General features: G+C 41.0%; 1 protein-coding gene across 10 annotated transcripts in view; it reads left to right on the top strand.

Moving 5' to 3' along the window:
* Positions 1-25745, top strand: part of MBNL3 (muscleblind like splicing regulator 3) — a 112294-nt gene that overhangs the window by 67604 nt on the left and 18945 nt on the right. For 8 of the 10 annotated variants that reach the window (XM_019426974.2, XM_019426975.2, XM_019426973.2 and 5 more), the window contains exons 3-4: positions 12518-12682; positions 25312-25503. In XM_019426974.2, coding sequence (XP_019282519.1) covers positions 12518-12682; positions 25312-25503 — 357 coding nt within the window. Of the gene's footprint in view, positions 1-4779; positions 4902-9811; positions 9928-12517; positions 12683-25311; positions 25504-25745 lie in introns of those variants that run through there. The other 2 variants (XM_019426976.2, XM_019426977.2) reach the window with 2 other exon arrangements.

The following is a 25745-nucleotide window of genomic DNA, read 5'->3' as shown; positions in this document are numbered from 1 at the left end:
GATTTTACAGGGCCTCAACCTGGTTTCCAAAAGTGTGCCTACCATTGTCCCATGCCAAGTGACATGCGCTAAAACTGTATATACAGTTATTCTCCAGCACCCTCATAGATGGTCAGAATTAGTTCACATATGAAGGGTCATTTGACTTATATACTAGAGTCTAGTATATAAAGTCAATGTAGGGACACCTGGGTGGCTCAGTTAGTTAAGCGTCTGACTTTGGCTCAGGTCATGATCTCATGGTTCGTGAGTTCAAGCCCCGCCTTGGGCTCTATGCTCACAGCTCAGAGCTTGGAGCCTGCTTCGGGTTCTGTGTCTCCTTCTCCTTTCTCTCTGCCCTTCCCCCACTGGTGCTGTCTGGCTGTCAAAAATAAACATTAAAAAAATCTTGTTTAATATTAAAAGAAAATAAAGTCGATGTAAAACCTGAAACAAAATAAAGCCAATTACACGCTCCAGTTTTGTTTAGTGGAAAAACAAATGTAAAGGATTGGCAGACTGATGTTTTCTACTACCTACTTTATTTCACTGCATCACTTTCTGAAATACTTTTCTAGAATGGAATTTGATTTACCTTGTAAGAGAGACACATAAACTGAAGTTTTACTATTTTTTTTTCCAGAAAGACATGTTTTCTGAAGTTTTCTAATTTTATTCTGATTTTCGGGGAAGGCACAATGAAGCTAGAGTAGATTTGTTTTATTTTTCCAGTAATTGAAAGGCACTGGCTAGACTCTCACCAGGATTCTACTAACCTTTTTGTGCTTCATATAGAGGGTACAGGCTTACAAGTATACTATTCCCCACCACCTCCCACCCCCGAGGAACTCGTGGTCCAGCTGCTTAAACTGACTCGAAGAGTACAATTAATAGATTTCAAAACTAATTACCTTTTGCTGTTCTTTGCTTTATTTTTGTCCTTGTTTTAGATTTGGGGATGGGCATTCTTTGGCAGAGATCATATTTCAACTTCTCCTGAGTAAGGATTAGGAGACATTTACGGTTGAGGGATTGATTTATTTTAAAACATAAAACCTCCACTTATCATTTTATCTTCTTTAAACTAACCCTTGTTTGGTTCTTTAAATACTAGGAAGTTTCTTCATCATCATCAAATATTAACTCCTCACTGAAAGCAGAAGGCGAGCTTAACAAGGTTGCTATATTTACTAAGGTAGAGCGACTCACTTTAAAACCTATATTTTTAAAAGCGTAATCTCAGTAGTTTCATGTGGAACTTTCTCAATTCTGTTCACATCTCTGACACACATTTTAGAATGAAGCTTCCTATACTTGGTAGATATTCAGGCCACGCAGAATAGATCTTTATTTAGAAAAGAGAAAGCGTTTGTATCAGTGAAATTGCTTGTTTTTATGTCTGCAGAACAAAACCAAACAGGAAGTTAGCCTGATTTTCAGATACTTTAAAAAATAATAATAATCACTTGGTCAAAAATGCCACTCGATTTAAATACACAGTGTGCATTTAGAGTTTGGAGTTTTCTTGGGGGATTTGTCTAAAATGCCTACAGTTTTAATAACAAGTTAGCACAGAGTTTTCATTAAGACTTTTGGCGATAAAAAATATATTACCATTAACAAAATGCAAGTTCAGTCCATGCCTCAAAGTATTTCAATGGCAGTGCATATGCCACTAAGTAAGACTTCCTGCTTGGAAATTACATCTTCGGTATTAGTCTGGCGTTTGGGTAGGTGTGTGAGGAAAACGCTTACTTCAAGTGGATACATTTGGCTCTGTTTGGGGATTGAAACGCCGTCTCACATGTGTGAATTTAGCAAGTGCCCATGAACAACCATTTTGATATCATGCTTTTAAATGTCTTCATTTGAAAAAGGACTTATGTTTAGCAAAAGAGGGACTGATTTTCATCTTTGTGCCTGTAATTTCAAAATCCAAAAGTAAATAACCATATGTGCCCTTTGCCTAACCTCTGGGTGGAGGGATCTGTCGCTGGCTGGAGAGATGTAATTATTTAATGTATTCTTAGCACCATACTGAGGCCCGCAAAGATAAATTGTTTAAATCTGAACAATAATCATGGCCTTTCCCATTTTATACTCACCTTAGAAGTTTGCGACCTATTTGAAACTTTCCTTCTTCGAAACTTTCGTTTTACTCAGGGTCAGGAAACTTGATTTTGCCAAGTGGAAACCCCAAGGTTTAAGTTTAGTACAAAACAAAGACCCTTAGTAATCAAGGGGATTGCCAAACACCTTCTTACTTCCCAAGTTTTAGTGCAGTTAAAACTCACTTGAGACCCTTAAGTTTAGGTCATGGAAAACCTAAGGTAACTGGCATGGTTCCAAGGGACAGAAGACACAGTATAGGGAGAGCCCGTTAGAGAAGTCTTGAAGCTGCCTGCCTGAAGCATTCAAGGAAAAGAAAGAAATCCGGGAAGATGATCGTGGGGTGTTTCTTTGTAGCAATCGTAGGGAAAAATCGCCATCTTGTTAGCTTTTGGGAGATCCAGGATAGGCAAAAATGTTAAATGTCATTTCAACAGGACATCGAATTCTTTGTACTTCAACTATATTTTTCTATTTCGGGGAGAAATAGAAGTGGAAAAGTGTGAAGGAAAAACTAACTGGATCTGTCAAATGCCAGGGGACTTGGTTTGAGCTCTGGTAGGAGGGAGTCAGTATGTTCATAAGGACAGTCTAATGAGACATGTATGGCAAAAGGTGTCTTATGAGAAAAAGAGCCATGGTTTCTGTGATGAACTATGCTGGGATCGCAGGTTTCTTTACCGGAGGACATATGAGAGAGAACCTTTTCTTTCTCTTTCTTTCTTTCTTTCTTTCTTTCTTTTCTTTTCTTTTCTTTCTTTCTTTCTTTCTTTCTTTTCTTTCTTCTTTCTTTCTTTTCTTTCTTTTTTCTTTCTTTTCTTTCTTCTTAATTTTTTCTTTCTTTTCTTTCTTTTGTCTTTTCTTTCTTCTTTTCTTTCTTTCTTTTCTCTTTCTTTTCTTTCTTTTTTCTTTCTTTCCCTACTACCACCAAGACAAGAGAGAACCTTTAATATGCGCGGTCTCCAAGAGAGGAATATAGTATACCACTCTTACAACAAGTGAACCAGGGAACTCAGCTTCTGAGGCTCCCCTCTTGGAAATAGCAATCTGTGGTCCACACTCTGTCAGATGCTTTCCAGCTTTACTCTTTCCTGTTTCCCTAACCTGTTGCGCTATAACCATATAAACTTCCCCAGTGTGGTACAATTTCATTCTTTCTGACCTTAGGAATTCTGAATCTTTGATAATTCCAACAAAGGCATCTGCATACTTTTTTTTAATGTTGAAGACATATTTGCTTTTATTCTTTTAATTTTTCCATTCTTATTTCTGTTGCACTTATAGAATGTAAATGTTTTGGAATACACAGTGCAAATTAAAAAACAGTTTTGTTTCAAAAGAGCTTGCTAATAAAGTTATAGGAAAAATATGAAAACACTTAATGAAGTTTATGAAATACTGGAATTTGGGGGTCAGAAATCAGTCAGATGAGCAGTCCCTTGCCAGGCTTTGCTCTGGGACTCGAACGCACATAAAACATGCCTTCTGCCCTCAGAGAGTTAAAAAAAATTTTTTTTTAAGTTTATTTGTTTTTGAGAGACGGGGCAGGGGAGGGAGACACAGAATTCAAAGCAGGCTCCAGGCTCTGAGCTGTCAGTGCAGAGCCTGACACGGGGCTCGAACCCACGAACTGTGAGATCATGTCCTAGAGTTGAAGTCAGACGCTCAACTGACTGAGCCACCCAGGCACCTTGCCCTCAGAGAGTTTATAGACTAGTGACTGATCCTTACACCAGAGATTGTTGTATTCTTACTAGGGATCACAGTATTCAAAGTGTGGTCCAAGGACTCTAGGGAGTCACTGAAACCCTTTCTGGAGTCTTAGAGACCAAAACTGTTCTCATGGTTATATTAAGACCTCATTTGCTAGTTTCACTTCCATTCTCTCAAGAGTGGAGTTTTCCAGGGAGGACATGATAAGTGATGTTGCAACAATTGAATGCAAAAACAGGCATGAGAGGAGTCTGCATTGCTAATGAATAAAAAATAAATTCAGGACCATGTCTAGTAACTGATTCCTAAATGTTCCCAATTACCACTTTTGTAATATACATGCTCTTTGTAAGGTGGGGCCATTACGGATTGCCATTTTTCCTGACTATATTGTTGTGTTCATTAGAATTAACTATGCCCTTTTACCTCTCCCAGTCTTTTAATATGAGTAATCAAGGGTTGGCTGAAAAAAACCATCTATGCAAATAACGGCTATTCATGCCATTAGTTTGCATGCTTCGAATACGTATCTGCATAGATCTAATGTGTGCGTAGCGAAATGTGATGCTTAAGCCGTCATTTTCCCCAGCTTTAATGGATGACTTTTGCTTGAATTTGAGTATTCCACAGACAAGGCTGAAGACCAAAAAAAAAAAAAAAAGTTAACCCACTCTCGTCACCCCTCCCACACACAAATAAAACCTTACAAACATAAAAGCCTCATCTTCCTGTGATAATTTATATGTTCCAAAAATGTGTATAAATTCAGAATCGGGAGCTAAGTATGGTGGTCACTGACCATGCCCCTCTTGATCCTAACCTAAAGGAGGAGCCCCAGGCAGGCACAAAGTCATTTGAATATACTGTTGCGCCACTGTGGGTGGGAAAGTAGAGCGACTGACAGGTAAGGAGCTGTGTGAAGCTTTTGGTGGGAGGAGCCACGGATTAAAAAATTGCTTTCTCCAACAGCCAACTTCCTTAAATTCCTTGCAGCTGGTCAGGTAAGCTGGGACTGAGAGGGCCTCTGCTTTGCTTGGGGCAACTGAAGGCCCGGTAGAGCCTGGGCTGCTTCCATGGAGGGAAATCCTTATGTCCTTAAGGTAAAGGGGGTAAAATGGGTTTTTGGGGATTTGACTTTATTTAGCTCAACTCACCAGGGTAGAAGAATGGATAGGGGGAGGGTTGCCAGATAATATATTAAAGGGAGAGCATATTTATACTAAAAAAAATTGTTCATTGTTTATCTGAAATTCAGATTCGATTGGGCGTTCTCTATTTCCATTTGATAAATCTGGCAACCCTTAATGGGGTTCTAGGCAGAAGCCCTAGCTGGGGAAGAGAGGGTGAAAGGAAGCCACTGGGGTCCTCTTTGTCCTGGGGGTGTATCACTATGGTAGGTGACTACGTGGGGTGTCTAAAAAAGGGAGGGACAGCAACCCTAACAGCCTGAGATTTGGCCATGGGCCGAGACAGACCTCCCTTCATGTTGTTTCGTAACAAAGCCTATGTTGCATGACTTCATATGTGTTTTGTTTCTTGGAGTAACAAATTGAACGTCATGATGTCTTCTTTCCTTTTTTCTGCATTTTAATGATATTTTACGTCGCAGCCCTCGAACTACTTCAAAGACAGCTTCCATGAATAGTTAGCATGAGAAATGCCTTCTGACTTCTGGTAATTTGGTACCAGTGTGCTTTCATTGTCTTTGGGATTTGATTTGATTCTGGTTTAGCTGTTTTGTAAACAGAGGGGGGTGCATTCTTGAGGAGCTTATTATTGAACAGATACTCCGTTAATGTTTTTCTAACGCAACTGAAGGTATTTGATTAGACCAGGGCGGGAGACCGAGGAGAGGGCAGGAAGCAGATTTGAGGTATGGGTGAGGCAGGCTTGGTTTCACTGCGAACAGCCACTGTGATTTTTAGCGTTATTTTCTCCTCAAAAAATTTCACAGAAAAATTTGAGCTCGTGATTATTCGAAAATAAACGCTTAACGTGAACGCACCTGAACGGGGGGTCTTGAAGTGTAGCGGGTATGTTTTTCTTGTAAGAAGGCAGCGTATGCAATCGCTATCCACAAGAAGGCCCCATGTATTCCACCTTTGTCTAAGTGGCTTCAGGGAATTTGACTTCCAGCTTGTTCAGAGACATGTGGGGTGGGGTGCCGATTAAATATAAGTCTGCTGTGGGTTCCTTTGTTCGGCTCTGTGGGGTCCCACGTCCTGGGGGTTCTTGTGGCTACAGACCCCTGGAATTAGACCAGGGTTTGTGTCTGTGTGCCTCATGGGTTCCCGAGACTTCTGGTTCAGTTGCACTGAATTACCAGAATTTTTCAGCCATGGTGGTCACAGACAGCCCAGAGTATATATTCAGAGCAAAAAAAAAAGGGGGGGGGGATGGTATAAATTAGCCGTTTTCTGACCTGAATAGAAGAATAGCCAATCATTTGGGACAGACAACCAGGAACAGCCAAATTCATATGTTGGCTGCTGATCCCTTCTTGGAGGAAGAAGGAAGAGCTTAATGGAAGGAAATATAGCAAGAGCAGTGATTAGGCTTCTGAGGCCGACTTAGTGTTATTCCCTATAAAGTCATTCTCACAAAATTTATTCACTCATTCGGCAAACTTACGGAGTGGCCACTATTCATCATGCACAGAACATCCCTGGAGGTTCAAAGATGAAGAAGATATACTTCTACCTTTAGATAAGCTCAAAGTCTAATGGGGAGATAGGCATGCAAACAATTTATCGATGTACACAGTGATAAGTGCTATGATAAAACTGTGAGTACAAGGGGCAGTTGTTGGAACAAAAGAGGGGGGAGGCAAAGGTGAGTGGGGGTGGGAAATGAGTCCAGGCAAATTTTTACAGAGGAAGAGTCTTTTGAACTGAAAATCCATATTGGGTAGTGAGAGCCTGGGAACTTGGCTCCTGTCCTTCCTGAGTTGCTTGTTAATTAGGACAAGCCACCTCACTGCTTTGGCCTTTACTTTCTCAAGAAGATAAAGGCCCACGAGATGTTCTGAAAAATCTGGGTCAGCCCTCAATGTTACAGTCCGGTAAGCACGTTTATCTTAGTGGACTCTTTCAGAACAAGCAGTAATCATTGAGCCTACTCCCTTCATCTTTTGGAGGTCACGATTGGAAAGCTTTCTTGAGGCAGATAGTCAAGAGAATTCTTCTGCCCTCCTCCCAGCCTCTTACTTATTCAGACGTGGTGTCTGCTTAAGCACCAAAGTCATTGCCCTGTGTATGTGTAAATGGGATCAAGAAAGCTGAGTTCAGTAGCATAAGGAAACGAGATACAGTGCTGACTGCAGTGGGGGGGGTGGTGCTTGGGTGGCCGTCTCCATGGGGGTCTGTGTTCAGCCTCATTAATCTTGCCTTCGATATTTTCAGGAAATGACTTATTAAAGACTTTTTGTAGAAAAGATTTCTCATCCGCATCCCAAATTTAAATTAAAAGCTGGATGTAAGATTTAAGGATGCTCTTTATGCCTATTTATCAATGTTCATAGATGGTATAATATTGGAGGAGAAAATGATGCAAATTATATCCATTTTTAGAAAGAAGGAACCCAAAGAGGGAGAAAGTGAACAGTTAGCCACTATTAGTAAGCTGACATCCGGCTAATACTCAGTTTATGTTGATGTCCCCCCACTTTTTGCTCTTTTAGATGGTTCCTAGCCTTTAATAGGTCTTGATGGTCGTAGGGGCCAGGCAACCCTGGACATGTGGTCTGTAATTCTCAAATAACCATTACTTCCTCTGAGAGGCCATGTCCATGCACGTAAGTATGTTTCAGTGGGGCACTGATCAATAGGGTTTTTCATTTAACACAGGATCATTAAAATGAAATACCATATTTTTTTTCATCGAACAAGTCATCTGCTTGTTGCCACTTTAACTCTTCATAGTCTAACAGAGGTGTGAGGTGTCTTTGAAAAGTAATCCAGTTATCATTGTATTTGAGGGGAGGTTTTTTCCGCCACAATACCAAATGTATTTGAAGAAGCCCATCATTCTGCAAACAGCTGTTTCTGTTAAGATACTGTGACTGACAAAGGGTAATTTTCAGCTTCCTAGGGTCCTTTTCTTATTCTGATGGATGGTGGAGCTTTCTCTTCGAAACATAAAAAAGTACACTTCACAGGGTTTTTCTACCACCAAGTGCCTGGGAAATCTTGGATCTGACAGACTCACTCTCATAACTCCCAAGACTTAGGTGGGATTTGAATCTCTACAATGCTACTTTTCTCTTCTCCGTCAAAGGCTTTGTACTCATTTGTCAAAAGCCTGAAGGTAGGAAAAAGGAAATAGATTGAATTGTGGAGGTTTTATACATGCTCTGCAACTTTTTCCTTTGTCATCAGCTTTTTGAGGCAGATGCATTTCAGAAATTTCACTGGCCATTTTCTCCCCCTGCTGCTTTTTGGGTGCAATTTCAAAGTGAGTAGATGGGAAGGGGGGACTGGAAGATTCATGGGTGTAGTAGCACATCCTTCAGCAGAGAACCACTTTCCTATGGGATCACTTTGCTGTTTTCTTAACTCAGTAACATAGTGAACGACCAGATGAGAATGATTTGTTTTTAAGGCCAAAGGAAATGGAAAAGAAGTGAAATTCAGGCAAGCATCAATGAACTTACGTGCTAATCTCTGCAATGCTTCTTTAATTTTCCATGTATATTTGGGAAGGGAGAGAGAGAGTTCTTTGTCTTCACTGGCCTTAGCTGCTGTTTCTCAGGTAGTGCCAGCTCTACTGGTGGATGGCAACTGTCACAAGGACAAGACTTGTAGAGTCCTTTATGACATGGTCTGCTTCTTTGCACTGAGGCCATGGCAACTCTGAACATGTGGGTCTAGAAAGAGGGCTTGGGACACCATTAACTCAGCTTGGGAAACCTGAGGGGTGATTTTTTTCAGACCAAGATAGTGTCTGGGCTGTTACAGACCCAGTGTGATAGGATATCTTGTCATCCATTCAGAGTGCTTAGCTGGTCTAAAGAAAACACTGGAACGTTTCTAGTCCCTAGTCATTGGTTTTCCAAAGGCCAAGAACAATAGGTCATTATTGGGGATGTGCTGGGTCATCCCTCCCCTGCCTCCACCCCAACCCATCCCAACATGTTTACCAAAGCCTTAATCCCCTACGAGGACCAAAAGCAAATGTTAGCAAATGCCAAAAACAAAGTGTATCCCCTCCCCCCGCTCTCAACTCCAATTAAAGTATTTTGGCCTATAATTAAGTTTGGGCCTCTTGAAGAATGAATACTATACAGCGGAGATTTGTTACCACCAAATGTTGTGCCTATAAATATGTCATTCTGAGTTCCAGAGTTGTTTTGAAAAAACTTAAGGGGCTTGGTTTTCTTTTGAAATGTTGTGTTCCACAGATAACGTTGATATTACATTATTTGGTCTCGTCATCTATTGTTTGGATAGAAAATGCAGATTTTTTGGTCTTTTATAAGCCTTCTTTAACGTAAGCGGCAGTCTCTGGTAAGGTAGTATTGCTGTACATTTGCATTGTTATAGAATTAAATTATGGACTCTGCCATTCAAAACAGAATGCTTTATAAATCAAGTAAAATCTCATAACTAAGATGAATAAGTATTTTTAAGTCTTATGCTGCCTCATGTTCCATACTTTAGTTTTAGAGCCCAAGTTGATGTAATTATTAAAGTGTGATTCTTTTTTCTTTTTCTGTTTCTGTGTACTGTTTTTGCTCCGTCCAAATGTCATTAGTTTTCCAAGACGAGGCTTAAGAAAAGTTATTATGTGTAAGGGACAGTAATCTCAAAGCACAAAGGCAGGCAGTAATTCTTTATCTGTAGATTGCCAGGAAAGGTGCCAAATACACGGTGTTCTCTCTCTGCCTGGCTTCCTCTCCCCTCTCTCTGATTGCATTCAGTGTAAACGATGTTAAAACTCTAAATTGTAACAATGGTAAGATCCTAATGTATTCCTTTTCTTTTTATTGTTTAAACGGATCTATTGTTTGGAACTCCCAAATATAAGAGACGGCCCTCCTTATAAAGCTGTCTCAGGAAGGGGTTACAAACTGTGTTCTGTGCAGACGTCTATGGTTGTGTTTGCCACTCATCTGGAAAAGCTGTCAAGGTGGGTTTGCAATTCCAAGGCGATCCTGCTCAGCCTGGGAATTGGAGCGGTGGTCCTAAATGGGACTATGCGGGAAGAGGAAACCTAGTCTATGGAGAAGGAAGGTCGGGAGTAAGTTCTTTAGATCTGGTTAGGGGGCGGGATCTCCAAATGCAGCTGTGGTTAGTGATGAGGAAGGACTGAAACTCAGAAGAGTGAGCAGAGATAGGTATGGAGATTTACAATCTGAGCCAGTGTGGTGATAGATGAAACTTGACAAGAACTTCATTTCTCCAGAGAAAGAGATTAGAGAGGAGAGCAGAGGATTTAGGACTGAACCTTGGGGAACTCTTAATGTTAGGGTGTGGGAGGAGGAAAAGAGACCCCGAAGTGTAAACTAGCATATGCTTGGCTGTGGAAGCCACCAAGCATCCCTGCTTCCCGCGGGGCTGTTAACTCGGAGCCAGAGGATCTCGGTTATACTGGGTGGAGGGTGGAGAATCTGGAGGCTGAAATCCTTGTGACTTTGCTTTGGTGCAGATTGTGGTAGGTGTAAAATGAAGCTGTATGTTTTTCTCGTAGGAGGCACACAAATGGCGGGGGGGAACCCACTATTATTGTGGTTTTAAGCACACGTAAGGATTCCTAAGCTACTTTTATGAAATCAGAAAACTCTTAGTACCAACAAATTCTTCCTTTTCCAGGATATGCAGAGGAATGTGAAGGTACATTGAAATGAAGATATTATTTGATTTTATAAATCATTTAATTTGGTCGCAAATAAATTGATCATCGGAAGAAACGAAAGGACAAAGCTGACAGAAAACAATAGTGGCTCCTGTAATTTCTCAAGCTATGTGTTAAGTTATACTCAGCTTCTTGCCAGAAGGAAAATGATAGAGCCCCTTTGTGGCTGTGATCTGGTATTTAAAAGGGCTGTTGCAGTGCATCTGGCTTTGCATTAAATGTGGCTCTTTAAAGTTGAATCTCACACCTCGATTCACGGTGAAATTCTAGGAATGCTTTAGTGACGAGATAACTAAATACGGAGAAGTGATTGTGGACACCATTTAGTCATGTTAAGTAAGGAAAATTCATAGCATGTGCTAAAAACACTCCGTGAACTAGGACGCCTGGGTGGCTCAGTTGGTTGAGCGTCCGACTTAGGTTCAGGTCATCTTCTCACGGTTCGTGAGTTCCAGCCCCCGCATGAGGCTCTGTGCTGACAGCTTGGAACCTGGAGCCTGGTTCAGATTCTGAGTCTCCCTCGCTCTCTGCCCCTCCCCCCGCTTGCACTGTCTCTCTCCCTCTCCCATCCTCCCTCCCTCTCTCTCTCTCTCTCTCAAAAATGAATAAACAGTAAAAAAAAAACACAAAAAACAAAAAACAAAAAAAAAAACACGCAGTGAACTAACCCATTTCTCCTGTGGATTCAGGCAGCCTAGCAGGTTGCACTCTCGGGTCCAAAAAAATAAATAAATTTTTAAAAGCTGCCTTTTTTTTCTCCACCCCTCTCTCCAATAAGCTCATGCACTGTAAAAAAAAAAAAAAAAAAAAAAAAAATTAGCATCTGTGGGAAAAAGAATTGCTGACATTTGTGCTTGTCTTAAAAGGATTATAGTGGACCTGGTAATGCAATTGAGAGGATCACTAGCATCTTTGTATAGTGCTCACGAGTTAAACAAATACAACAACAGATCACTTTTGATGATGTGATAAATCCCTGTCCAGTGACGTCCTTTGCTGTCACATAGTAGACACCATAATTAGCAGCCAGGTCAGCATTTCGGCAACACCAAAGGCATATTTGATTGCCCAGGACTGACATCTTATCCTGTCTGGAAGTGCTTAAACACATCAATAAAACTTTGAAAGAGCTGAGACTCCAAAATACACTTTGGTCTCATTTACCCAAGTGATCCAGGACCATTGCTTCTGGAACCTGAAGAACAACATGAGTGCCAGATGTAGAGATTTCTTCTTTGATGAACACAACGTCGGGGGATTTCGGGATGGTTCTCACATGGTATGGATTCAGGAAAAAGAACTTTAGAGCCCAAATTGTCCAGAATAGTGGATCGAAAATGTGTAAGGTATATTTATGTGTATGTGGTTATCTAACATTCTCCCTCCATTTTCTTGATTGCTTGTAGATGTAGATCCAAATCCGGAATCTTAATTAATTTCACAGGCATGATTTTACATCTCACATCAGGAAATTTTTATTTAAAATGTTATTAAATTTTGTCCTGTTGTGATGGTATCACAGTATTCCTAATATTTCATGTTTTCCACATAATTTGATGCATATCAAAGTAGGGCAGAGCAAAGTGCCTACGAGAACGAGTTCTGGCATCAGCCTCCCTGGGTTTTAGTTCCGGTTGTGTCACGTTTTTAATTGTGTGCATTTCTCTTGGTTTCCTCATCTCAAAGGTGAAGGTTACAAGGGTATCCATCTTAGAGGGTTGGTTTAAAGCCTAAATGAGCCAATGGATGTAAAACCCTCCTTACCGGACTCCTCCACTCACAGCTTGGAGCTGCATAAACTTGGTAGTTTGTTGCCAGCTTTGTGTAAATATCAGCCCAGGCTCATCCGACTCTTCATTTGTAGGGTCGGTGTGCTAGAGAGAACTGCAAGTATCTCCACCCTCCTCCACACCTAAAAACGCAGCTGGAAATTAATGGACGGAACAATCTGATTCAACAGAAGACTGCCGCAGCCATGTTCGCCCAGCAAATGCAGTTTATGCTCCAGAATGCTCAGATGGCATCACTTGTAAGTCACGGCTGTGTCTTGGGCAAAAACTGTATCTATGCGTTTTTGTTTTTGTTTTTGTTTTTGTTTTCGTTTTTGTTTTTGTTTTAAGAATATCGCTCTACGTCGGAATAACCTTGCCGGGCCTTCGGGAACTTAGTTCCAGAAGGATTTAGGATGCCTGTTAATGTATTCATTGACACTACAAAGCTGTTGCGCACGTGAAGGGAGCCTTTGGGTGTGTTGGGTTTAAAACCTGGGTTGCATTTACCATGATTTCACCTTATAGAAGAATATGAATATTAATATTTTAAGATGAGGAGGTTTGATGATTATTACAAGTAAACCGTTGAATTCTAGGATGTTAATTGAAATGTCCTTGCTCTTTGATGGTGGTTTTTGTTCCTTTTTAATAGGCTTTCTACTTTGAAATAATTACAGATTTAAGGAAAAGTTGCAAAGACAGTACAGAGAGTTCCCATATTACCCCTCACCCAGTGTCCCCCACTGTTAATTTCTTATGTTTTCGTGATATATGAAATGAGGAAAGTGACATTTTCCACATTACCGTGAACTAAACTCCCGAATTTTTTCAGACTTCATTAGTCTTTCCATGAGTGTGTCACCTTTCTGTTCCAGTGCCGAATCCAGGGTACCACCGTGTATTTTATTTGACTGCAGTCTCCCCTCTCTCGCCTGGTCTGTGACCATTTCTCAGTCTTTCCCTGTTTCCCGTGACCTTGACATTCTTGACGAATCCTGGCCAGGTATTTGATGGTGGTTTAACATAACCCAGCCACGGAGTTTCCCTTTGCAGAAATTACAAAGATTATGTTGTCATTCTAGACTAGCGTCTAGTATTTTTGTGGATCATTGAGTTGAAATGGATCCTTTAAAAAAAGTGCTTTTGTCCCTTTTACGGTTTAGTCTGAGACCTTCCAGGAGGAATTGGAAACTGTCCCTTTTCTACTGAGCCCTTTCAGGTCTCAAGTTTAGTTCAGTGGTGTCCCATTCCCTTAAACCATTACCTAGATGCTAATTCGAAAGTGTTACGTTGTCATTGTTACCCATTTCATCAGTGACTATGTAATAAACTCACTGAAAGCTGAAAGGCATACATAATATTTAGATGCAACAAAAAAATGTAGGGGTAGGTTAACCTGCACTCAGCAAAGCCTATTTTATTATAGCACTGATTCTCAGAATTCAAGGAAATCAATAGGGAGAGGGCACCCCTTAACTGGTACATCTTTCTAGATAGTGCACAAAACAGGTGGTAGAGGTATTGATGAGTTGCTACAATTTTGCACCATGATCCTCTTTTTCCAGAAAGTCGAGACAAATTTAAGCAAAATGAGTAGATTTCATCTCCTGTACTATTAGTTTGCCAAAAACATTTGCCTTGGAACTCAGTGGTGATAAATTATATTCATAAATTAGTTCCCAGAAGGTCATTAGTGAGCTCTTTAGAGCTCTTCTTTGACCTTTAGTAATACTTCATATTGTTGAACTCCTCCAAACTCTTTCATTAGCTTTCACGCACTGATTTCCATTTTTTGCTATTTCTAAAGGGGTAGGGAAGAGGCAGTGCTCTAGATACTGAGAATAGCATGAACAGAGCCGCAGAGAAATGACATGTGTGGTGAGTCCAGAAAATGTGAGTAGAAGGACAATACGGCAAGGGAGCTTTTCATCCACCATTATTACTACTCTTGGCCTCTCATAGGATGTCCCAATCTCAGACTGAGCAAAGAATAGGGGCCAGATTGTATCACACACCTGAGCCCAATATTTCCTACAGTGCCAGCGCATGTGTTTTGTTTTGTTTTTTTCATAGGTCAAGGGACAGCAATGGAGCATCAATCAAATGCCCTGTTTCAGGGAATCAGAGAGCAGAGCCTGGGATAAAGTAGGGGTAAAGGCAGAAGGCAGACTATTCATCTTCTATTCAACCTCCAGGAGAATCTTTCCATTCCCCTCTCAACCATTCATGCATTATTGATCATGCTGCCTCACCCTGGAGAATAGGGAGTGGCTTTTTTTAGAGTCCAATAAGAGATCCATTGAGTTTTCCAGCCTCTTGTGCTTTCTAATTTGATTCTCCATGCTTTCTGTAATAGAATACATTTCCCTTTTTTCTTCAATGAGGGTAATTTCAGATTTCAGGCTGCAGAATATGACTGATAGGATTCACAGGAGTACAATTTATTTTATAGCATATCGTAAGATACAAGACATTACTTAGAAGACCCCAGGGAACAATTGGAAATTGCTTTCTACCTTGTAGATTATTTAACAATAGCTGTTGTGATGTGATAAACTGATAAAAGATTAATTTCTGCAGTTATTATGTATACAAAAAACTCACCCCAAGATGATTGATATGATTCTATTTTGTGGTCTAGAAAGCTTTGTAGGCGTGTTGTAATTGCGCTAGTGTGAGCAATTTTAAGTGACATTTACCGGTCTGGTTTGAAAGAAATGTTCTTTCTCGTGGATCTTGATAGTACTATAGAAATAACATACGATTTTACTTAATTTTTCTTGTACCTACGCTCCCCAAACATCTCTCTATGCTTTTGAACCCCACCACCCTGGTAATCTGGTTCTTCTTCCCTAAAATAGTCAAGCTTTTGTTTAAATTTCCAATGTTGATATTTTTTTCCAGTCCTGATATGGTTGCATATTAAGACCCGTTTGGTATCACTGGCTTGAACTTCAGGTCTTTCCACGAAGCATACTTCGATCCGTTTCTAGGATACCAAAAGAGCACATCTGCTTTTGGAAAATTGAGTATGGTTTGCTTATTATAAGCCCCCAGATAAAGGGAATGCCAACCTAAATGGGATGGTAGCTAGAGGACAGATTCTGTTCACTGTGACTGAACAATGAATAAAAGCCACACCTAGTCAATTTGGGTGGAATGCTTGCTGTAGCAGGCAGGGTTGCTCACTGTATTTAACAGGTCTGAATTGACATTTGCTAGTATAAAATTCTACCTCTGAAAGCTTTTATTGGATTTATTAAGGAAGTTTAGCAAGTGAGACAAAGGGCGTGACTCCCCAGTGTTTTTCAATGCAGTTAAGAGAGAGAGAGTTGCTGGTGTTCACAGCAAAAAAAAAAAAAAAAAAAAGAAAAGAAAGAAAAAGAAGAAAAAGAAAAATCATGTTTAAGAACTCCCCCTGGCATAATTAAGAGGCAAACACGAGCCCCGTAGAAGAATTTTAGGGAAAAGCAGGCACGCTGGATTGGGATTGCTCTCAAGCAAAGCTAATGTCTTAAAATTTCAATTTCACAATTAGGAATTTTCGTTATGGAGGGGGGGGAGGACTCTCACTGCTGGATGTAATGTGTGCATGTGTTCAGTGGATATGATGTTGTAAGTCTATTAAAAATATTTCTGATGTAGACATTTTGCATAATCTAGACCTGTCTGTATCTAGTAAACTCCTTTAGTTTCTCTCTTTGAATGTGGTGATTCACATGGAGGCAGTTCTTTACACGCAGGTGAACTTCACCCAGTCAAGTGTATTCACCTGATGATTTATATACAGGTTATTGGTTCAGCTATTGGGGTGTGCCAAGTCCTCTGGTCCGCTGTATGTTTTTCATGGCTCGCATTCCTGTGGCCAAGTTACGGTGTTCCAAACCACAGAGCCTATAAACATGGGTTCCCCTCCAGACTTTTCCTTCATTGCAGACAGAATCATCTGATGTCTGTCTGGACCCCCCACCTTTTTACATCAATTTTATAATTCTGTTTACCACAGACATTGCCCATAAACCAGCTTATATCTTTACCTGACATTAATATAGTAAGGAGTGAAGGTGATGTAACACTTCAGAGCCAAAAGGGGAAAAAATAGGAAGTTCCAGTAGATAGAAGGAAGGTGGATACACTGATAACGAATAATGTCTAGAGTCCAGCATTTTCAATATTTTTCTTCCTTAATTAAGTAGGACTGATAAAGTATAATATTATTCCATTCTGAAACTTGGACTGGGGCAGTTTTAAGTGAACAGAAGTAGAATTGCAAAATAATTTGTTGACGTTTTAATTTTTGAAAACATTAAGTACTTAAGTGCGTAAGTAGTTAAAGACAAAGGATATCCTTCCCTCACCAGAATACATCGTACATTTAGCATATTCACACCAGAGTTACACTTTTTCTGGTTCACATAGCTCACATATAGTTCATATGGTTCACACACAAAACTAACCTTACTGCCCGAAGTATCTTCTATCTCCCTATTGTCATGGCTCTTTTGTTAAAAATTACCATGAAAAAAAGGTGGGCAAGCCATTTTGTAGATTTAATGGAAAAGGAAACCACTTCCGTATTGCAGATGACCAGTCTCATGATCCGTACAGAAATTACAATGTATTTTAATGAAGGTTCTTTGGCGGATTTTTCAGCTTATCTACTCTTGAGACGATACATGATGACATTGAGCTCTTTCATCTCAATGTGCTGACATCTAAATGTTTTGTAAAGTGATTTTTGCAAAACGTTCAAGTCGGCGATGACAGGCATTATGTAATTATCACGTTAATGTGCTCTTAATGTAATTATGACTGTCATTATCATGTGAAGTTCCGCGTTGACTGAGGTTGACCACATCGCATCACAGGAGTGTATGGAGTCATACCATGCATCCAGTCCCCCAATTGCATCCGGATTTTATCGTGTTTGCTAAAAGGTTAGACAAGATTTTACTTTTAGATATCGCAGCTGAAGCCTAACATTATTTGTTCAACAAATTGTTCCCAGGGGTAGACTTACCTTGAGGTTAGCGAAGGCTCAGGGCCCCTCATTTGCATGGGCTCCGTCCAAGGCCCTGGCAAATGTGCTGGAGCCCTAGCAATGCGTTTGCAATGCCTTTGTAAGGTTTGCAAAAGATACCCGTGTATTCTTTGTTCTTAAGACTCCCCTACCCTACTCAACTGCCTCAACTTCAGGCCCCCCAGACCCTGGATTCACTCGTGATTGCAGTTGCTGGGCCAAAGTAGAGCCGTTGTTCAGGTCCTTTGCCTAGGCCGTGCCTGTCACACAGCTTGAAGCTCCTTCTGTAGTAAAACGAAAGAAGTCTCACCAGCAGTCGGTTTTCTGCCTTGCCCCAACTCTGTTAACGCACAATGTGAAATCTTGTTTTTCCCGAGGTTAAACAGAAGCGCTACAATTTTTGCAGCCCGACAGAGAGCATTGGTACATGATATCTTTTACAGTGCCCATTCCTCTGATAGTAACTAATCTCAACATTCTCCCATGTGCCTCCCTCACATATGCCCACGGGAGTAATCTCCTCTCAGCCCATTGTGTGTCCTTCTCCTCTGGGGCTGGTTGGCTCAGTTGGTTAGAGCCTGGAGCTAATGAGACCGTGTGGGCCTGTTAGCTTCTCTGAGATGAAGGCAGGAAGTTTGGAGGGCTCTGGGAAAATCTTTTTCTCTGAATGGAAGATAAAACAAAAGCAACAGTCGACAAAATCAATGCTTGACAGCCTCACCTACTGAGGATGATTTTTTTTCTCTCAGCAAAACCATCCCCTTGCTCAGATCAATAGAGTTCAGTAGGGAGAACCACCAGGAGACTTAGTGTAACGCCTGTGGTGGCCCCTGGCACCTGATAATAATCTTAAACTGGTCGCCCACACAATCCTATTTTGCCTTCATATCCTTTATGCATCTACTGAATATTTTAAACTCTCCTTTCCCTGGTCTCTGCTCTTATGCCACTCTGTGGATACCAGTCATATTAACAATTCACTAGTCTGGAACCACGCATTAAGAAGCTGCCTGTCGGGGCTTCTGGGTGGCTCAGTCTGTTAAACATCCGACTTTTTTTTTTTTTTAGTTTATTTATTTATTTTGAGAGAGTGTGAGAGCATGTGGTGTGCGTGGTGGGTGCTAGCGAGCGAGTGGGGGAGGGGCAGAGAGAGAGAGGGGGAGGGAGAGAGAGAATCCCAAGCAGCCTCTGTGCTCAGCAAGGAGCCCGATGCGGGGCTTGATTCCACGACAGTGAGATCTTGACCTGAGCTGATATCAAGAGTTGGATGCTTAAGCGCCTGAACCACCAAGGCTCCCCAAGCGTCCGACTCTTAATTCCAGCTCAGGTCTTGATCTCAGGGTCAAGCCCTGAGAGTTTGAGCCCCAAGTTGAGCTCTGCACTGGGCATGAAGCCTACCTATAGGAAGAAAGAAAGAAAGAAAGAAAGAAAGAAAGAAAGAAAGAAAGAAAGAAAGAAAGGAGGGAGGGAGGGAGGGAGGAAGGAAGAAAGAACAGAAGGAAGGAAGGAAGGAAGGAAGGAAGGAAGGAAGGAAGGAAGGAAGGAAAGGAGGGAGGGAGGGAGGGAGGGAGGAAGGAAGGAAGGAAGGAAGGAAGGAAGGAAGGAAGGAAGGAAAAAAAAGAAGTTGCATCTTTTGATCTATAGTATCACAAAGCCATTGTTTCAGAACTCTACATTGGATACCTTCTGATACTGACGATTCAGCCACTCCAGTTTAAAAATGCACACATCCCTATATTTGTGTATGTGTGTATGCTTGCATGGCACACACGTGTGTATAAAGTATCCTGTGCTGCTGACACACAATGTGCATCTATGTGAAAAGACCGTTTGGGAGCAGCCTTCTGCCTCAAGTCTTCCTTAGCAGACAGCACTTCTGATCCCTGAGTGTTTCTTTTGTGCTGTGATGTTTGAATTTGATTTTTCTAACTGATAATCCTAAAATTAATCAGTGGCTTAGGAATCTCTTTTCATTCAACCAAGTACATACTTATCGAGCATCTGCCCTCTAGGAATGTATGATCTAACAATAGTAAGATGGTGAATTAATATTTTTGTGCTACTCTTAGTTTCTGATTTCTACCTGATCCTCTACATTTTGTTATACCTTTCGCCTTTTCTGGTTTTCCTCTGTAGAGTTATCTTTCTATTAACTATGTGTTGTTGTGTTGTTGTGGTGGTGGTGGTGGAGGTTTGTTGAACCCTTGATAATTATAATAACCCTTAGCATCTATTTACCCTGGACTTGCATTGAAATGTTTATAGTCTCCAGACTTGCTGCGGTTCTCTGCTTTTCTCAGCTCTGGTCATCCCTCCCCCACTCATGTTTTGTTTAATCCCCTTTGTTAAAATTGGGTAACCACTTGAGTCTTCCATACTTTCCCTTTCCTGGTGGAGTACTAGTTACTTGAGTGCCGCTGTTATCACATATAGTTCACCAACATACACTTTTTAGGTCAGTCTTTGTTCACTTTTCAGGAACAGAGTCAAAACTGCCTTGCCCGTCTAAAGAAGTCATTTGCCCTCTTGCCATATTCTTACCTGTAAAATCATCTGGTGTTACACAGATTTGTCTTTGGGCACTCCGTCGTAACTGCTGGCCTATTTTGCAGCTTCTTTTCCGCCAAATATGAGCAGATCCAAACCATATTGTGCCCTCCCTTACATGCTATGTTTTACACCTTTAACACTCACAACAAGGTATCAATCCATTGCCTACCTTCTGTGATTAAGGTCAGAAAAGCCAGACGTAGATGAGGACAACTATTCACTTTTGACCATTGAATTTATGTATTTTTTTGGTGATTTTTTTTTTTTTTTTTTTTTTTTTGCCTAGCTCTCTCTTGGGCCACAGTGACTTATTCATTAACAAGTAGGATTAGTATATAAACACCACTATCAGCTTGCGTCTGTTTATAAAGTTAACTCTCAATTATTGAGGGACCAATTAACTAGTCTGGAGGTTATGCGGGCATCACTCAGAACATCACTCAGAGAGTGTGGAGATGACCAAGCAAAAACTCTGAAAGAAAGATTATTCGGTTGTGCTCCATGTGGACAGTAAAGTCTGGGGGAAACTAGACTTATACATTTCAAAGTGCTTTGGGGTTAGCTAAGGACAGAAATTCACATGGTGATGGTGAGCAGGGCTTCCTTTTATACTATATAAATGCTTGTCAATGAGCAATAAAATTAAGGTATTATGAGTGCTAGTAAAAGTTAAAGAGTGTTATTTTTCTGGTATTAAAATCTAGTCAACAAATTATTACCAAATGTTTGCCATCCTATAAAAGGAAATGTTTAGTCGCCCACCTCTAGACAGGAGCTCAGAGAGGGAAGGCCTCAATTATGTTGCCTTCAGGCAAGGACTGGCATAATTGACTTAGAGTGTCTTGCATTCATCACACAATAATTGTAATGAACCTTGGATATTACTGAAGTAACTACAAATAGATCTAAGCTGTTGGGGAGACACAAAGATTGATTTCACATAGCACTTCACATTTTTTTCTTTATACTAGTTTGAGGGATAACCCATTTTAAATGATAACTCAATGTTCCTAAAATGTATGTGTAAACTAGAGATATTTCAGGCATAGTTTTTCAGTGGATTGTATTACAATTCAAAGTTGCTTCAAGGGGCGCCTGGATGGCTCAGTTGGTTGAGCATCCAACTTCAGCTCAGGTCACGATCTCGTGGTTCATGGGTTCGAGCCCTGCGTTGGGCCCTGTACTGACAGCTCAGAGCCTGGAGCCTGCTTGGGATTCTGTCTCTGTCTGTCTCTCTCTCTCTCTCTCTCTCTCTCTCAAAAATAAATAAACATTTTTTAAAAAGGTGCTTCAGAATCCTTTAAGACCCAAAATGTGGTGGCTCCTAAAATTTTACCTTTCAGAAGATTCTATCTATCTCCCCATTCTTAACCACTGAGTACTTATTGTTTCATAAATAAATAGTGAAGAATCCTAATTTTAGTACCAATTAAGAAAATATTTTAGTGAATATTTTAGTATTGGTTTCTCAAGCCAAACCTTTTCAACTTGTGGAATCATGCCACAAGTATTAAATTTATATACATATAAAATTAGTGCTTTACTCCAGAAATGGATGGAGTGCTTTACTTTCTTGGAACCCTCTAGAATGAGGGTCAGCAATTGCTTCTGTAATTGACTAACTAGTAAGTATTTCAGGCTTTGTGGCACAAGAGGCAACGTCAAGGATACTATGTAGGTACTTCTCCAAAAAGAGAAAAAACAAATATGTACAACTTTTCATCAATACAGATCTCCTAATGAGCACAGTGGAATTTATTTAAGGACAGTGAAATATGAATTTCACACACTTTTCGTGTGTTATGAAATAGTCTCCATCTTTTACTTTTTTCAACCATTTAAAAATGTAGAAACCATCCTGGTTTGTCATCCTGACCATACAAACATAGGTGGACCGGATTAGGCCCAGGGGCTGGAGTCTGCCTACCCTTACTTAGCCTGCAACACACACTCTTTGACAGTGATTAGTCCATAACCCAGCCCCAGCGGGAATTCTGTGAGGGCTTTAAGTTGCTGAGCAAGTTCCATATTCAGAGTCCACAGCTTTCAGTGAAGTCCAGGATTAGGGGCCACTGTTCTAGAGGCGATCACTGACTTTTACGAGGTATTTCTAAGGCCCTGGTAGTTCCTAGGTACCGTGCGATCGCTCTTGGGAATTCCTACCCTACCAGCTAATGCTGTTGGAGACGTTGGGAGTAAATAACTGTCTAGGTGACCTTGTTATTCATGAATCAGTTGTCTCCACCATTCTTCACGGTTTGTTTTTATAAGACCCCAAGAAAGCTGAAATTCCACCCCTCTGGTTCTCGGAGGAAAAACCTTCTCATATTTTCAAATATTTAGTAAATAATTTAGGTTCGAGTGAGTATCTGAAACAGATTTAAGTGCCCAGACCATTTCAGGTTCAGCCGGCTAGGAATTTTTTTCTTTAAAAGGTTCTTTACCCCCAAGATGGGTTCTTGTTAGCTCAACTGTCAGGCAGGGCTGCAGACGAGGTATAGGCAGGATTAAAACTGCTTATTAAAACTGAATGTGTGAGCTTGCCGGCTGCTTAACAGGTGGCTGTTAGCCAAAGCTAAGCCCTTGAAATGTTCAAACTCAATGGAATAGTTACCCTGGGGCAGAGGTGGTGGTAAGAAAACCAAAATGTCCGTTTGAAAATAAATAAGGAGCTCAGGAGTCCCTGCCTAGGCCCAAGGGTTGTGCTTAGAAGAACTTGCTTCTTCTCAATAAACAGTGTTAAAGAATGAAGTTGTTACTCAAGGAGAAAATGGTTACAAAAGTGTTAATACTCATTTTAGAACGTAAAGATGGCACAGTATAGTTCGTGGCAAAACCTGAAAAAAATCCAAACATTTTCAGCAAGCCCTTTGCACTTTTTATATGGACTTCTAAGTAATTTGCAACTTCTTTTCATACACTTGAAGCCTGTAACAAACCTAAACAAGTTACAATATATTCCAAAGAAAGCAGAAGTTAACCAGGAAAATTTCCCTGAAAAAGGAAGGAAAAAAATTACAGAAGTTCAGAGCTACTGCAAATAGGAAGCATCACTTACATGCATTAGGCTTAAATATTATTAACTGATCACTATTTATTAGTGATTAATGATTTTTAATCTGGAAAACCCATTCACCTACAGGTCTTTCTTTTAATTCAGTAGTTTTCGAAGAGAATTGTAATAATGGTTCTTCTCACTTCTGTAAAAGGCAAAGGCGGAAAGCATCCGGGAGAAACAGCAGGGGGACTTCAGTAAGAAATTTACTATGAAAGTCAGAGAGAAAAGAGAAGTAAAACAAAGTACTGTTGTGTGGTTCAAATGCAGAGTTTTTACAATGAGAGATTCTTGCTGGTTTTGAGACAACCATGAGTCATCAAATTGATAAACTGTGCCTTATCGTGGAAGCATGCCTGGGTGGCAGTTTCCAAGAGATTTCCATCTCATTATATAACAATATCACATCAGCTAATTCCTGGAGCTTCACATCTCATTCAGTGAGAAGTACGGCGTGTCCTTACAGCCTTACATCCCAATGCCTAGTTGGGCTGGGTCAGCCCTAGACCTGGTCCTCAGACCTTAAAGCCCCTCCCTGACTGCACCATCATCTTTCCCGGTGCCTGGTGTTGCCCCTTCCTCTGAAAGCTCTTGGCTGCCATGCATTCTCTACTCACCCTAGTGAGTCTTGTCAGTTTTGAGGGGCCAAGCTCTTTCTGTCCTTCCTAATGTGCCAATTAGCTACTTTGAGAAAATCATCTACAGTAGAGTGCTCTTTGGGAAGCCCCTTCCTTCCATGTTGGCATGTGGTTGTTGTTTTTTTTTTTTAAGTTTATTTATTTTGAGAGAGACAGAGATAGCACAAGTGGGAGAGGAGCAGAGACAGGGAGAGAGAGAGAGGGAGAGGGAGGGAGAGAGAGAGAATCTCAAGCAGGCTCTGCCCTGTCAGTACAGAGACCGAGGCAGGGCTTGAATCCACAAAACTGTGGGAACATGACCTGAGCCGAAGTTGGATGCTTAACCCACTGAGCCCCCCACGCGCCCCTGGCATGTGGTTTTTAATGGGCTTTGGGGAGAAGGCTATGCAGGCGAAAATTTCAAGTCAGACTAGGGGGTGGGTTGGTGAATATATATATTGGCCCTCACTTCATACTCCATAGCCTCCCATTCTACCTATACTTAGGGCTGTTCCTATTCATGTGATGTAGCAGAAGATATGGATACAGCTTGACGGGGCAAAAGATTCATCCTTTCTTTGGTGAAAGAAATCACAAGAAAGCAAGAAAGAACAGATGCTATTAATAATGCACCGAGAGAAACCACCAGGTGCACACCAAGGCACTAGCTACCTTATAGAGTCCCTGCTAGAAATGTACTGCATTTAACCATGGTTTGTTATTAATTCATTAAATGCTTCCATTTCTTTTTAAACCTTATCACTGATTCTATCAGTCATTTACTAAGAATGGGGTATTGCAGTGGAGAAAAGAGAACTATCAAAGAAATTAGAACCACATTGAAAAGAAAAGATTCCCACATGTGGAACAAGCTGGAAAACAGCACACAGAGGGATAAGCTACATGGTTACAGATAATAAAGGCGATACATGTATCAAGCTCTTGAGATGAGGACTTTCATAAGAGAGAAAAACCTGTGAGAGCCCTTTGCATTTCTAATGTTTTTCTTGACAAGTTGTGCTCCAGTTTATATACCTTCAAGTCCTATTATGTTATGTCTCCCTGCCTAACAGGGATCCTTAGAACATTTTTTAGGGCCTCCTTTTGAGTTATGGATATCATCTGGCCCCCTAGGTAAAGACGAGGCTGGGCAAGTCAGATTCATTTGTGAAATAGAACCTCTAATTTTTTTTAAAAAAACGACCATTCCAATCTCATTTTAGGTGGACAGCAAGAAGTTGTTAGAGCTTTCACCTTTCTTTAATCTACCCCTTTCTTCCTCACTTCCCTTCTGTCTTCTGTAATTGATAGTGGGCCAAAAAGAGGAGTGAGGTGGTGGTGGGGCTGGTGGAACTTTGGTAGGACCGGCAGCCTTCGGGCCAGGCAGTGCTGATGGAAAGAGGAAGGAGGAGAGTGGAACAGAGGGGCTTTCGGGAGAACCGGAAGTCTGCCTGCAAGGGCCATGCCTGTGTAAGGAGACAAGGCAGATTGCCTGTACAGGTGATGTCACTTGTGGCAGAAATCAAAAGCAACAATGGTAAATTGGGATATGGCTTAGGCTCTTTGAAAGAATGCCTCCTGTGTAATAATAGAAAAGAATCTATTTACCTCTAATGGCTTTTTTTTTCTCTTTTCAACGTGCAGACTTCTTTTCCTGTGAATCCACCCCTTGCAGCTAATCCTGCCATGGCTTTCAATCCTTACTTACCTCATCCTGGGATGGGCCTGCTTCCTGCTGAACTTGTACCGAATGCACCTGTTCTGATTTCTGGAAACGCGCCTCTCGCATTGCCAGGAGCTGCCGGTCCCAAACCGATGCGTTCAGATAAACTGGAGGTATTGATGTGGAAATATATAAATACCTGTAGGGTAGTATCAACCCCACGCAGAAAGCAACATTCTCAGGGCCCAGCGTTTTGAATGCTTTCAGTAAATACACCTGAGTTTTTAGCTTATGAAGTATAACCTCAGAAAAATGTTAAATGTCTTACTACTGCCATTGTAGCCTGTTATGCAACGCATTGATTCAGTTGTACAACAGGTCACACGGTGTCCTAGTGTGCCCAGATACGGACACT

The sequence above is a fragment of the Panthera pardus genome, unplaced genomic scaffold (assembly GCF_024362965.1).
Source record: "Panthera pardus isolate Hobbes unplaced genomic scaffold, ASM2436296v1 HiC_scaffold_27, whole genome shotgun sequence".
Classification (NCBI taxonomy): domain Eukaryota; kingdom Metazoa; phylum Chordata; class Mammalia; order Carnivora; family Felidae; genus Panthera; species Panthera pardus.
The sequence above is the reverse complement of the archived record's forward strand: the minus strand, read 5'-3'. Positions and strand labels throughout refer to the sequence as shown.